Source organism: Rhinopithecus bieti, unplaced genomic scaffold (assembly GCF_001698545.2).
Source record: "Rhinopithecus bieti isolate Rb0 unplaced genomic scaffold, ASM169854v2 scaffold_34886, whole genome shotgun sequence".
Taxonomy (NCBI): Eukaryota; Metazoa; Chordata; class Mammalia; order Primates; family Cercopithecidae; genus Rhinopithecus; species Rhinopithecus bieti.
The window spans coordinates 784,072-799,343 of NW_016814758.1; the positions used below are offsets into that span (position 1 = coordinate 784,072).

The window sequence follows — 15,272 nt, forward strand, 5'->3', positions numbered from 1 at the left end:
TTTTTTTTTTTTTTTTTTTTTTTTTTTTTTTTGCTATGCACTGTTCCAAGAGGTGGAGTCTACAGAGACAGGCAGGCCTCCTCGAGCTGTGGTGGGCTCCACCCAGGTCGAGCTTCATGGAGGCTTTGTTTACCTACTTAAGTCTCAGCAATGGCAGGCACCCCTCCCCCAGCCTCACTGCTGCCTTGCAGTTAGATCTCAGACTGCTGTGCTAGCAATGAGGGAGGCTCTGTGGACGTGGGACCCTCCCAGCCAGATGTGGGATATAATCTCCTCGTGTGCCATTTGCTAAGACCCTTGGTAAAGTGCAGTATTAGGGTGGGAGTTATCTGATTTTCCAGGTGTCATGTGTCTCAGTTTCTAAAGGGATTCCCTTCCCCCTTGCACTTCCCAGGTGAGGCGATGCCTTGTCCTGCTTCAGCTCTCGCTGGTCGGGCTGCACCAGCTGACCAGCACTGATTGTCTGGCACTCCCCAGTGAGATGAACCCGGTACCTCAGTTGAAAATGCAGAAATCACCCATCTTCTATGTCGTTCATGCTGGGAGCTAGAGGCTGGAGCTGTTCCTATTCGGCCATCTTGCTCGCACCCCCCGCAACTTTGTAATTTCAATAGCTTTAGTAGTTTTTGATTACATGGATGTATTCTATAGTGGTGAAGTCCCCTTTAAGTTTACCTATCACCTGAATAGTGTACATTGTACCCAAAAGGCAATTTTTCATTTCACTCCTCTCCCACCAACCCCCTTCTGTTTCTCCAGTGTCCATGACACCAGTCTGTATGTCTTTGCATCCCCATAGCTTATCCCACTTAATGAGAACCTGTGGTATTTCATTCCTGGGTTACTTCACGTAGGATAATGGCCTCCAGTTCCATTCAAGTTGCTGCAAAAGATATTAATTCATTCTTTTTTACAGTTGAGTAGTATTCCATGGTATATGTATATATGTTGTGTGTATATTTTATATATATATTTACACACAGACATACACATATGTGTATGTGCATATTTATATGTGCCACATTTTCTTTTTTTTTTTTTCTTTTGTTTGAGATCGAGTCTCCCTCTGTCACCCAGGCTGGAGTGCAGTGGTGTGATCTCAGCTCACAGAAAGCCCTGCCTCCCAGGTTCACACCATTCTCCTGCCTCAGCCTCCAGAGTAGCTGGGACTAAAGGCGCCCACCACCATGCCCAGCTAATTTTTTGTATTTTTAGTAGAGACAGGGCTTCACCTTGTTCGCCAGGATGGTCTCAATCTCCTGACCTTGTGATTCACCCGCCTCAGCCTCCCAAAGTGCTGGGATTACAGGCTTGAGCCACCGCACCCGGCATATGCCATATTTTCTTTATCTACTCATTAGTTGATGGGGACTTAGGTTGATTTCATATCTTTGTGCAATTATGAATTATGCTGTAATAAACATACATGTGCAGGTATCTTTTTAATATAATAACTTCTTTATTCCTTTGAACAGAATCCCAGTAGTGGGATTACTGGATCAAATGGTAGATCTCCTTTTAGTTCTTTAAAACATCACCATACTGTTTTTCACAGAGATTGTACTAATTTACATTCCCACTGGTAGTGTATAAGCATTCCTTTTTCACTGCATCCATGCCTACATCTGTTGTTTTTTGACCTTTTAAAAATGGCCATTCTTTTTTTTTATTTTTTTGAGATGGAGTCTCGCTCTGTCACCCAGGCTGGAGTGCAGTGGCACAATCTCGGCTCACTGCAAGCTCCGCCTCCCGGGTTTATGCCATTCTCCTGCCTCAGCCTCCCGAGTAGCTGGGACTACAGGCGACCGCCACCTCGCCCGGCTAGTTTTTTTTTTGTATTTTTTAGTAGAGACGGGGTTTCACCGTGTTAGCCAGGAAGGTCTCGATCTCCTGACCTCGTGATCCGTCCGTCTCGGCCTCCCAAAGTGCTGGGATTACAGGCTTGAGCCACCGCGTCCGGCCTAAAAATGGCCATTCTTACTGGGGTAAGGTGGCATCTCATTGCAGTTTTAATTTACATATGACTAATAATTAGTGATGTTGACCATTTTTTCATGTTTCTTGGTCACTCATATATCTTCTTTTGAGAAATATCTGTTCATGTCATTTGCCCACATTTTAATAACATTATTTCTTTTTTGTTTTGCTGATTTGTTTGAGTTCCTTGTAGATTTTGGATATTAGTCTTTTGTCAGATGTATAGTTTGCAAATATTTTCTTCCATTCTGTAGGTTGTCTGTTTACTCTGTTATTTCTTTTGTCATGCAAAAGGTACTTAGTTTAATTAGGTCCCATTTATTTATGTTTCTTTCTGTTGTATTTGCTTTTGGAGTCTTCGCCATAAATTATTTGCCTATGCCTATATCCTGTGGAGTTTTTCTTATGTTTTCTGTGAGAATTTTTACAGACTCAGATCTTAGATTTAAGTCTTTAATTCATCTGAGTTAATTTTTGTATATGGTGAGAGATAGGGATCCAACTTCATTCTTCTACATGTGGCTGTCCAATTTTCCCAGCATCATTTACTGAATACATATTTTTTTCTATTTGGTCGAAGATCAGTTGATTGTAAGTGATTGGCTTTATTTCTGGGTTCTCTATTCTGTTCCATTGGTCTATGTGCCTACTTTTATACCAGTGCCATGGTGATTTGGTAACTATAGACTGGTAGTATAACTTGAAATCCAGTCATGTGATGCCTCCAGAGTGTTCTTTTTGCTAAGGGTTGCTTCAACTATTTTTTGGTTCCATATAAATTTTAGGATTGTTTTTTCTAATTCTGTGAAAAATGATGTTAGTATTTTGATAGGAATTGCATTAAATCTGTAGATCGCTTTGGACAATATGATGATTTTCAAAATATTGATTCTTCCTATCCATGAGCATGGGATATTTTTCCATTTGTCTATGTCATCTCTGATTTCTTTCATCAGTGTTTTGTGGTTCTTGTTGTAGTGATCTTTTACCTCCTTTGTTAAATATATTCCTAGGTACTTTATTTTTTGTAGCTATTGTTAATAAAACTGAGTTCTTGATTTTATTCTCAGCTGGCATACAGCAGTGCTACTGATTTGTGTACATTGATTTTGTAACCTGAGACTTTATTGAATTCAGTTATCAAATGTAAGAGTCTTTTGAGGGAGTCTTTAGGGTTTCCTAGGTATACGATCATATCATTAGCAAACAGAAATAATTTGATTTCCTCTTTTCCAATTTGGATGCCCTTTATTTCTTTCTTGTGCCTGATTGCTCTGGCTAGGACTTCCAGAATGAGGATTATTAAAGGAAAAGAAATCACTCTGCTCTCTAAGCAAAAAAAGATTGACTCAGCAAGCCTAGATGGTTCAAATCCTGCACACTCTGAAATAAGATCTGTCCCTTGAATGACTCTCGGAAAATACACTTCACACTCTTGGAATATTCTGCTGGATAACAGATCTTTCTTTACCTTGGGACTTGGGCCATGCCAGATGGTTGATACTAACAATGTGACTTGTGTTAGGGCTCTAGGACCATGAGATATCAATTTGACCTCTGGAGAAATGGGAGACTGAGTAAGATCAGCCATGTAGGATATTTGATGGCTACATAACTGACCCCCCAACAAAAACCCTGGACACCAGAGCTAGGTGACATTTCCTGGTTGGCGACCCATTTTGTTGCTGGAGAGTCAAGCACTGTCCATATATCTCTACCGGGCAAGGACACCTGGAAATTTGTACCTTGTCTCTCGTGGACTCTGCCATGAATGCCTTTTACCTTTTCTGATTTTAATCTGTGTCCTCTGAAGGTAATAAACTGTAACTATGAATATAACTGCTATTCTGAGCCCTGTGAGTCCTTCCAGGGCATCACTGAGCCTGCAGATAGTCTTGGGGCTCCCCAACACATGCTTTCAACAGTAAGTAATGAAGAGAGGCTTACTGGGTAGAAAAACATATCAGAACTGAATCCCCACTCTGCCATACACCTCTGGGTGATCTCATTGAAATCAGTTTATTTGTTCATCTCCTTTGAGATTTAAATAAGATTCTACGTTATAATTCATCCATTTTAAAATTAAATATTCATTGAATGTGCCACCTTTTTGTCACATAGATGTTCAAAAAGTGGTTAAAGGTAGAGATGATTAATTGATTTGGCCAGTGTGTGAGCTTCTTCACTCTATTTTAAGTTCGTTAGGTTAGGTAAGGACTCTAAATTTGGACATATGTCCCTCTACATGTTTGTAGACAGGTAAGTTCACAGTTTGTAGTTAATAAATGAGCATTTTCATATGGTTACTTGGCTGCCATTTTCTCTTTATTATCTTGAGCCAAGTCCTCTGATTTCAAACAGTGTTTTTTAAATAATTGTATAGTACTAGAGGCTTGGGAAAACAGCCTAGATATAAAAATCCCCGGGACAGCGCCAGAATAATATTTGGAATATAGTAAGTGTTAGTTGAACATAAACACCTAGAGGATTTTGTTCCAAACACTATTGAATAGGTATATACATTTTCTTTCTTATGCAATAACTGAAATACCAGAAAAATGAAGACTCAAGATATGGAATGAAATATAATTTTTGCCCAATTTTTGCCAATGACTACTACACTGGGGGTATGCCTTTGTTGTGGGGTGAATTGTGTCCCCTCAAAAGATGTATTCAAGCTCTAATCCCTGATACTTGTGAATGTGACCTTGTTTGGAAACAGGGTCTTTGCAGATATAATAAAACTATGATGAGGCCATACTTCATTAGAATTAGCCCTAATACAATGACTGATGTCCTTATTAGAAGAGGACAACTTGGACACGGAGGGAAGATGGCCTTGTGAAGACATAGGCAAAGATTAGAGTTATACTGCCACAAGCCCAGGAATGCTAAAGATTGCTAGAAACCACCAGAAGCTGGAATAGACAAAGAAGGAGCCTTCCTTAGAGCCATCAGAGTGAGCATGATCCTGCCAACACCCTGATTCCAGACTTATGCCTCTAGAAATGTGAAATAAGTTTCTGTTGCATTACACAAAGGTACCCAGTTGTGGCAGTTTGGTATGGTGGCCCAGGCAGCCAATACACAATGCATCCCCCATTCTATCTTGTCATACATAGGTTTTTGGTTGTTGTCTATTATTGCCTTGACAGAATATAATCTGCTTCCTGGAAGGTAGAAGGAAGCAGCCAGGAAGGTGGAGGCAGAAGGAAGTGACTCACCACGGGACTTCGGCCAATGCTGCTTAGGTGGTAGAGAAGGCCTTTTGCATGGTAAATGGTTGGCTGCAGATGAGCACTGGGAGAAAGCCATTGTCTGTTCAAATCTTCCCCACTCAGTGAGCATCTGTGGCTACAGGAACAAACAATAAGCAAATAAATACACATTCAGAAGAAAATAACTTGAGAAAATAAAGCTCCACAAGATAAACAATTAAACTAATGAGTTCAAAACTTTTCTCTGATTTCTGTCCAATTGGCATCAATTTCAGACGTCCAGAAAGCTTTAGATCTGTCCTTTAAGCTCCAAAGTATCATAATTATTCACAACCCCCAAATGAACTAGAAACCATATTTGACTTGCTATTGGATTATCAGAGTTTTAAGACAAAGTTGGAAAATGTAGTTCCCTATTATATACATCCATGGGGAATAAATTTAATAAATTTCTCTAGGCTATGGATTCTTCAGTTCTACAGATAATTAAGTTGTATTCAATCTATCATACTGGGTGTGTTACATATGATATTTCCCGCTGGTTCAATAACTCTGCAAGGTAGACATTAGAGCACCCCAATGAAGAGACTGAGGCTTAAATATGATTAAATAAATGGCTGGAGATATAGGTCATAAGAAAGAGCTAGGTTTCCCCCCCAGGTTTATTTGCTTCTAACCCTTATTCTCTCTCTTTTATTGCACTGCTTGACATTTACCAAGAGAATCAGAGTGCCTTTTTCAAATATATTATCATGGTATGTTAGAGCAAGAATGAGCTCAAAATCATACATTCCCTCATTTGGGGAATGATGATGTTCATATTCAAAAGTGCCAAGTTACTTTACAAAAGTGACCCAGCTGGTAGTGAGAGGATTGACTGCCATTCACAGTGAGGAAACTGAGATGCTGAGTTGTCAGGTAGAGTGATCCTAAAAGCCCACAACCATCAGAGATTACCAAGGGCAGCCCCTGCACAGGACATGTTCCCAGTAGTCCTGCTAAAGTATTATTTACTCAATAGTGTCAATGAGCTAAGTGCTACAGATTGGGAGGATCAGCACAGCATCTCCAAACCTCCAGCACCCCCAGCTCCTCCCAAGCCCTCCACCATTGTCCTTCTGCACCCAAGCTCAGTGGAATTACTAACAGTTCCCACTTGACTTATGGCCTCCAGAAATGTGAGATGAGCTTCTGTTGTTTTAAGCCACCGAGTTTGTGGTAGTGTGCAGCAACAGCCCTAAGAAACCAATACACAATACATCGTCCATTCTATCTTGTCATACATAGGTTTTTGCTGGGACTCCTCCATCCTCATGCACCCCTACCTCTTCAACGTTTAGGGGATCAATCTGCAGGGGAATTTTCCCTGATTTTCCAGGCCATTGCATCTATCTCCTATTTGCTGCAATAACATCCTGAGGCCCTCTTGATCAGAGTCCTTATGAAACCATTTTGGATGGATTTTTATTTTTATTTCTTTTGACTTCCCGATAAGACTACGAGCTTCCTGGGGGCAAGGACAGTGATAGTCTCTTGGTCACCATCAAAACTCTAATATAGTAACTCTGTCAGAGTTGATATTGGGTAAATAATTTGGAAAGAATAAATTTACCAGCATTCATATGCAGAATCAGATATGATTTCTGTTTTGTTTTCTTTCAAACACACTGTTTTCAATAAACATTGGAGGTAAAAGGAAGGTTCAGTCTTCAGTCTTCTCCTTTTACCGCTTATTCATTTCCATGTTCCTGAAATTATCTTTAAATATTAGCTTCCTGCTGCCTGTCAGACCCTCTTACAACTTACTGGAAACTGAAAATCTTTAGATTAATCACTTATCCTGATTTCTCCATTAAAATGTTTTGACTTGATAAATGGCAGGTCTTGTGCATGTTCCTCTCTGGCTTTTTTTGTTCTTTGCCTGCTTTTTTTCTCCCTTTCTCTTTTTAATAGCAATGACATCTAGAAATAGGGTTTATCAGTTCTGCCTGATGACCAAGGATGAAGGTAAAATATGAAGCAGATTTTCAATGCCGATAGCAACAGAAAGGAACAGGCAGCCCAGACTTGCTCCCGAGCACATTTGCTGTGTTTAAATGAATTTCTTTTCTCAAATCAAGGTACTTGCAGGCACAACATTCCAGAGCCCCAGGATTCTCTTTGACTGCTCTGTGATTTCTCTTTGCCTTGACCTGGATTCTCATCAACACTGGGGATTTGTTTTTTCCTTTGTAACACTGACTATGATGAAATTAGTTGAGGCCCTTTAAAAGCATTTCTGCTTGTATAAATGAAAATGCAAGCATTACATGTGTCCAGCAGCCAGCAATTCTGTATGAACTCTCTCTATGTCTTCTTTCCCTATGCTCCATGGAAACCAAGTTCAGGGGCAATATCTACATGGAGAAGGCTCATGTATTACCACTTTGCAGAAATACTATTTTAGATCACAATTTCCAAGAACAAAAAAATAAAGTTTTGTGCTGAAGCCAGAAATCCAAATTTGAATAAGAAGACCTAGTTCCAACTCCAAGCTGGTACCAGATATAGGATTTGAGACCTCTTTGACAGTCAACATTCTCATGTGTGAAATAAATAAGTCAAACATCCCCCTAGCTTTATTTTGAAGATCGAATGAAATATCTATTTTAGATATCCCTATAGAGAAATATCATATACTTCTATCTCTACCTATGTCTGTGTCCATGACTATATCCACATCTGTATCTACGTCTACATCTTCATCTATATCTAAAATGCTCTAGGATGCATAGCACAACTTTGACTATATTCACTGGTTCCTTACCTCATCCTAATTTTTTTTTCTTATAAAGAATAATCAGATAGCTATATGCAGGGTGAATGGAAGGGAAAAGTGTCTTGACTAGGAACTCCAGGCAAGACGCTGTGATCAGTTTTAAGTAACAGTTTACTTAGACACATCTAAGGGTAGGGGCAGTAGGCTGAACAGAAAAGAATTTAAGAAAAACTGAAAAGAAATAATCAGTAGAAATTGCTGATTGAAATTTGGACTGTTAAACAGCGCACAAAGGAGGACCACATCTAAGATTATCTAAATATAGAGATTTGGAGAGAAATTGGGCCAATGTAAGACATACAGAAGAAAGCTCTTATTTTGGGGAAAATTTGGTTTGTTTGTTGTCTGTTTTGGAGAAGTAGAGGCAATGAATCATTGCATTTGTGTAGATAGATTGTGTGGATTTGGGAAACCCACGTGATTGTATTTGTCTTCAGGACTCTATGGTGGTTATGATTTGGAGAGTATCTCTGTGTGTGCCTAGGGTTTTGGCAGTCCCTATATCTATGCAATTGCAGGTTATTATAATATGTACAACACCTCGAGTGCTTTTCCTTTTAAAGTGAACCCATTTGCTTCCAATCTCTGAATCCATTTGGCATTTTGTGTTAATAATATCAGAGATTCGTGTAGTCAGAGGAACTGTTGCTGCTCTTTCCAGGGATTTGTTTTAAGCATTTGAAGATAAAATGCACTCCATCTTCTTATCTACTGTAGCATTTCTGAAATGACAGCTGCTCCTTCTATGGAGGGAGAATTAGCAGATAGACAGCTATGACTGACTGGCAATAAATTCAGTGTCTATAATTTCTGAAAAGGGGTCCTCTCTCAAATAGTTTGAAGTTCTGCTTTCTTTATAAGAATCATAAAATGGTGATTATTGCACAGTTGGCCCTCTGTATCCATGAATATAGAGGGCCAACTGTACTCAGCCATTTTATATAAGAGACTTGAACATCCACGAATTTTGGTATCCATGGTAGTGGGTGTGCGGAAGGTGTCCTGGAACCAATAATCTGCAAATATCAAAGCACGATGTTATTTTTCCCTCCACCAAAAACTGTAAAGTTACAGGGAAAATTATCCACTTCATTTTGTTTTTCATAAATAAAGACATTTGATCTGACTTGTCCTCATTATTTTAAAAAGCTTTAAATAGCTAGTTTAAGATAAAGTTTATATGCACTAAATATGCCAGATCTAGGATGCTCAGATATCCAGTTTGTCTAGGAATGTTGCATTTTTAGCTTTGAAATGCTTGCATCCCAGTGACTCTCTCAACAAATGCACACCAGAGATATGATAACCTTGCCTAGATCCTTAATTTTAGAAGGTGGTGCAGAGCTGGAATACTTGACCAAAACTAGGCTGAATTATTTTGCACTGACTGAATGTTTTTAGGCGGGACTTTCACACTCCACTGAGGCTCAGGCATCCTTATCACCTATGTTTACCTAGATTGTTTCCCACACGCATTATCTTGCTGTTCTTTTCAGACATTTACAGCCAATGTCTGGAAAATTCCTAATCCTTAAAACTGAGGTTTTGTGGGGCATATCTTTTCCTTAAGAAAAGAGAAGAAAGCTTCTCATCTCCAGAAAATATGGTCATTTTATGACGAAACAAAAGCATCTCAACTGAAGTTATCGAAGAGTCAATCAGCAGCACTAGTCCTAACTAAAAGGTCACTGAATAGAAGCCACCAGCTGCACGATATTCTGAATAAAAGGGAACTTTAAAGGCTGGACAGTTTCAAGGACAATGATGTCACTAAAAATAATTCTTTTAACATTAATTGTGGATCTGGTTTATCTGCTGAGAACAGGGATCATCCAGAGGTTGGGAAACAAGTAATATAACCAAGGGCTTTAACAACTAGATCCTGAACTACCAGGACTCCTAAAGCCAAGAAAGGACCATAAGCAGAGAAAGAGTAAAAGTGAGTCACTTTCTAAAAATGAATCTATAGAGGTGCTGTCAGAATACAAGAGGATTAAAAAATCTCCCATCCGTCCATGACTAAAAAGTAGAGGGACAGAGTCCATCAGACTGAATAAATGATGCCAGCCTCGATAATATTAGTGCCTGCAGCACAGCAAGCTCTGGAGCCTAAAGAGAGGCAGCATGTTTGAGATTTAGGCAGCAGCTTCACCATTCACTATACATCCTAGGTGCAGAAGGCAGCAAGGGTGCAGGAGGAGAATATCTATGAAGGCAAAGAGATACATTAAAGCTTCAAGAACATGATGAACAGCATGGGGACCATCGGCCAGACACTGCACCTAGAGTTTTCCAAATAAACATGGTTTGGATGGAGAAAAGGAAAAAAGAGGAAAAAAACAAAAGACAACTTCATTTCAAAGCTACAAAACAACCAGAATTGTCAGCAACATATTATGTTCAGGATATTTTTTGTCATGCAAAATGCTCAGGAGAGTCAATAATCCAGAGAGCAAGGGAAGATAAGAGATCTAACACAGCTGTTCCTACACACCTCCAGGAACCCAGGAATGGGTTACCAGAGGTATGATCACCCCAGAGCCCAGAAATGGGAAAGCCAAAATCTTTAAAGATAGGCCAGAAGAACTGACCTGAGTTCAAATGTCATCTTTGTGAAAGAAATTACCCATAGTTAACATTTGAACTTTGGTAGGTCTAAATACAAAATAGTTGTTCTTTATGTCCTTGTTCCTCCAAGGGTAGTCACAAAGGAGGAGCAACAACATTACCTGGCAGCCTGTTAGATATATAGAAACTCTAGTCCCAACTCTGAGTCTGCATTTTAACAAAATCCTAATGGAGTGTGTATGCACATTAAGTGAAAGAAGCAGTGCTTTCTACTAGACTTTAAGGAAAGAAAGAAAAAAAAGAAAATTAACATTTACAAAGGAATTATTACTTTATAAAGGGATTTATTGCCACCATGCTTCCAGGAACTAGAACACATATTTAGGATTTTTAGCCTCTCATCTGGAGCAGAGCCAGCTCCAAAAGCTTGAAGACACCCCTACTTACATACTTGTCCACCCCATTTTTCCCACCGTTGTGTTAGTCTCTTACATATTTTAATTTGAACACCAATAGAGAAGATTAAAATGTAGTTTTTATTTCTAAGTTATTTTCACAAGTCTGATTTCACAATATCATTCGAAAGATCACAAGACCAGGACAACTTCAGCTGAAATCAGCTCAGACCAGATTAAGTGATGAGCCAGATTAGCTGCAAATATAGAGAGAGCCCTAGGGCATCACTTGCATCAATCAAGAGCATGTGATCAGTTAATTCACGTTTCTTTTAGTTTTATTTTATTTTATTTTATTTTATTTTATTTTATTTGAGACGGAGTCTCGCTCTGTGGCCCAGGCTGGAGTGTAGTGGCCGGATCTCAGCTCACTGCAAGCTCCGCCTCCCGGGTTCACACCATTCTCCTGCCTCAGCCTCCCGAGTAAGCTGGGACTACAGGTGCCTGCCACCTCGCCCGGCTAGTTTTCTGTATTTTTTAGTAGAGACGGGGTTTCACCATGTTAGCCAGGATGGTCTCGATCTCCTGACCTCGTGATCCGCCCGTCTCGGCCTCCCAAAGTGCTGGTATTACAGGCTTGAGCCACCGCGCCCGGCTATTTTTTTTTTTTTTTTTCAAGATGGAATTTCACTCTTGTTGCCCAGGCTGGAACACCATCCCGGCTCACTGCAACCTCCGCCTCCTGTGTTCAAGTGATTCTCCTGCCCTAGCACCCAGAGTAGCTGGGCTTACAGGCATGTGCCGCCATGGCCGGCTAATTTTTTGTATTTTTAGTAGAGACGGGGTTTTGCCATGTTGGTCAGGCCAGTCTCGAACTCCTGACCTCAGGTGATCCTCGCACCTCGGCCTCCCAAAGTGCTGGAATTACAGGCATCAGCCACCGCGACGGGACAGTTAATTCACATTTCTACACAGCACTTGTTCCCACATACAACTGACTCAATGAAAATAAATATTACTCCCTATGAAACAGCCCTCTAAGTTGAAAGTTTTTTTTTTTTTTTTTTTTTTGAGACGGAGTCTCGCTCTGTCGCCCAGGCTGGAGCACAGTGGCCAGATCTCAGCTCACTGCAAGCTCCGCCTCCTGGGTGTACCCCATTCTCCTGCCTCAGCCTCCCGAGTAGCTGGGACTACAGGCGCCCGCCACCTCGCCCGGCTAGTGAAAGTTTCTAAAGCTATGTCATCAGACTGTGAAAGAAAAATACATCTCAGGACCCCAAGATCACTAAGCCAAAGGGAAAAATCAAGCTGGGAACTAATTATTACTTTTATAATAATTAAAGCAAATAGAAACCTTTGAAAAATTCCATACCCACTCCTGATAAAGACAATCAGGAAAATAAGAATTGACAGATACTGTGTGTGTATGTCTGTATACACACACACATGCACACACGCGTACATTCCTAAAGCCAGGAATTCTAAGACTTAAAGGAAGAATTTTTTTTAATGGAGAAACTCCAGAGGAATTTCCACTAAGAGCAGGCACAAGGTAATGAGGATCACTCTCTCCACAACTCTTCAATGTATGATTAGAAGTATTACCCAATGAACCTCGACAAGAGACGTCATTCAGAAGAATGCAAATCAGTAAAGAAGATGTGAAACCATGTGTATTTGCAGGTAACATTACAGCATACCTAGAAAACCAACTATTAACTCAAACAGTAAAGGAATTTAGTGAAGTAGCAGGATACAATATTAGCATACAAAAGTAAATTTCCATATAGGAGAGTAGTTGAATAATTTGGTGCAGTCACAAAATGAGGTATTATGCAACTATGTAAAAAAAGAGGAAAATCCCAATGAGATGATATGGAGTGGTAATTTTTAGGATATGGAGTTAAATGATAAAGTTGAATGAAATACAACTTTTAAAAATAAAAATATACAGTTAAGGGATAACATAGCATAACTAAGAATGAAGGAGATGAACAATATACATGCATTTATTCCTTTGTGCAAAAATACAAGAAAGATAAATCAGAAACTAATAAGACTGATTGCCTAATGAAGGCTGGTGGACATGGGGTGTAACACACAGAGAATAGGTAACTGGGAATGGGGTAAGAAGATTGAGGGGCAAGTGACATTTCCCTGAGCATACCTTTTTGTCTAATTTCAACTTTTAGAACCAAGTTAACATTTCACATACTCATATCAATCAATAAATAAATATAATCAAACACAGGAACCATGGAGAAAACCCAAATGGGTTACAAACATTTATAAATAAACTCTGTCACAAATGACTATAAGGAAGTAAGAAGAAAAGAACTGAACTGAGTAACTTTAGAAAATAAAATTTTGGCTTTAAATGATAAAGCTAAGGACAAAAAGAATGATACACAAATTTGTTTTTCATAGCAGTATACAATTCTGAGCTAGCAATTCTAAAACTACTTTATGTGTATTCTAGGATTGAATAAATAAGTAAATCAATTATGAATAACAACAACCAGGTTTCTCATAGTTATAGAAAGGAATTACAAATAAGGAATTAACACTGTGATGTTGTACTGAAATCAGAGGTATCGGCATGAACTCATGATTTTATATTTACAGATAGATGGATAAAGAAATAGATGTGTGTGTGTATTCAAACATGTATTTCCTAGCTCTGACTACTAGAAGAACCAAGAAATACTAACGCCCCATTAGCAAGAAACATATCTAGTTCCGAGATATCAGTTTCTAAATACCATTAGTCAATAAAAGAAATCAGGGCTGCTTGAAGAAATGCCTGGTTTCAGAGGTGGGGCAGAAGAAAAGAATATCCATCTAGAACAGAATATGTAATGGTGCCAAAAAGTAAGGAAGTATTTTTAAATAATGGGGACATGTTGAAATGACACAGAGATGAATTCTAAGGGAACCACAATGGCAAAATACAGTAAGATTTGACCACAAACAATAATACTATGTTATAACCCATAGAATAAATTAAATATTCATAAATTCATAGTGATATAAATAAATAAGTAGGGAAGAAAAAACAGCTCTTAATTTTAGTAGAATTCCAATTAGTACATAGAGAAGTAGATTTATAAATTTAGAGAAAAATTTAAAAATCTTATCATTTGATGAACATCACAGTTATAATTGATACAAGCAACAATCAGCAATGTAGCTAAAGTTAGTGGGTAAAAGTGTAATGAGCAACGGAAGATTTACATAGACTAAGAGTGTCTCCCCACAAGACACTTACTATTCCCAAAGGGAATAATAGTAACTTTATGATGGAGAAGTCTGGAAGATACCACTTTATTCAAATGATGAAAGTTAATACCACCATTTGTGAGGCATATCAACATCACACACCCCTGATATGATACAACTGAGAAGGGTACAACATCACCTGTGTGACAACCTTGCCAGAAATACAGTCACTATTTAATAATGAGGAAACATGAGACAAACCCAATTCAAGGGATATCCTATAACTCACCAGTACTCTTCAAAAAAGTCAAGATAAACAGAAAAAAAAAAAAAACCTGAGGAACAATTTTAGATTAGAGGAGATTGAGAAGACACAACTACTAAATGCAATATATGATCCTGAAAAAACAGCATTATTGAAATGATTGGTTAAATCTGAATAATGTATGTAATTAATACTAGTGTATTAATGTTAATTTCCTGGTTTTGATCATTATCTTACAGATATGTAAAATGTTAGCATTTAGGTAAGCTGGGTGAAAGATATACAGGAATATGTTTATACTATTATTATAACTTCTTTGACAGATATAAATTATTTCAAAATAAATACTTAAAAGAGTTTTAAAAGTTATAACTTGAAAAAAGGAAAAAAATCTATAATTTATAAAAAATAAGAATTAGAAAAACTAAAAAATCAGGTAATAATAAATGGTTAAAAAATGAAATATCGTTTTGTAAATAAAACCTAGTGTAGAAAGAACACAAACATGAATAAATAAGACAAATAATGCCTTTAGAGAAAAACGTAAAATTAAAAATTTTGTTTTAATTCTATAGAAGGGCAGAAAAAGATAACAAGGACTCAAGGCAAAGTGACAAATATTGAAGATAGGCAAAGAACATCTAACATAGTAGTTTTTGAAAAAGAAAAACAAAGGCAAGGATCAAAAGAAATACTAAGACTTCAACCAACACCAAGAGATAATCGAGTGATATTACTGGATTTTAAAGAAAAGAAACTCCCCAATGCAATCCCTCCCTCCTCCCCCTTAAAGTATAAAAAAAAAAAAAAAA

General features: G+C 38.4%; 1 protein-coding gene across 1 annotated transcript in view; it reads right to left on the reverse strand.

The window, feature by feature from the left end:
* Positions 1–15,272, reverse strand: part of LOC108515225 (cytosolic carboxypeptidase 4-like) — a 569,984-nt gene that overhangs the window by 388,031 nt on the left and 166,681 nt on the right. Inside the window, exon 5 of the mRNA XM_017851917.1 lies at positions 5,202–5,331. Within this exon, the coding sequence (XP_017707406.1) occupies positions 5,202–5,331 (130 nt within the window). The remainder of the gene's footprint in view (positions 1–5,201; positions 5,332–15,272) is intronic.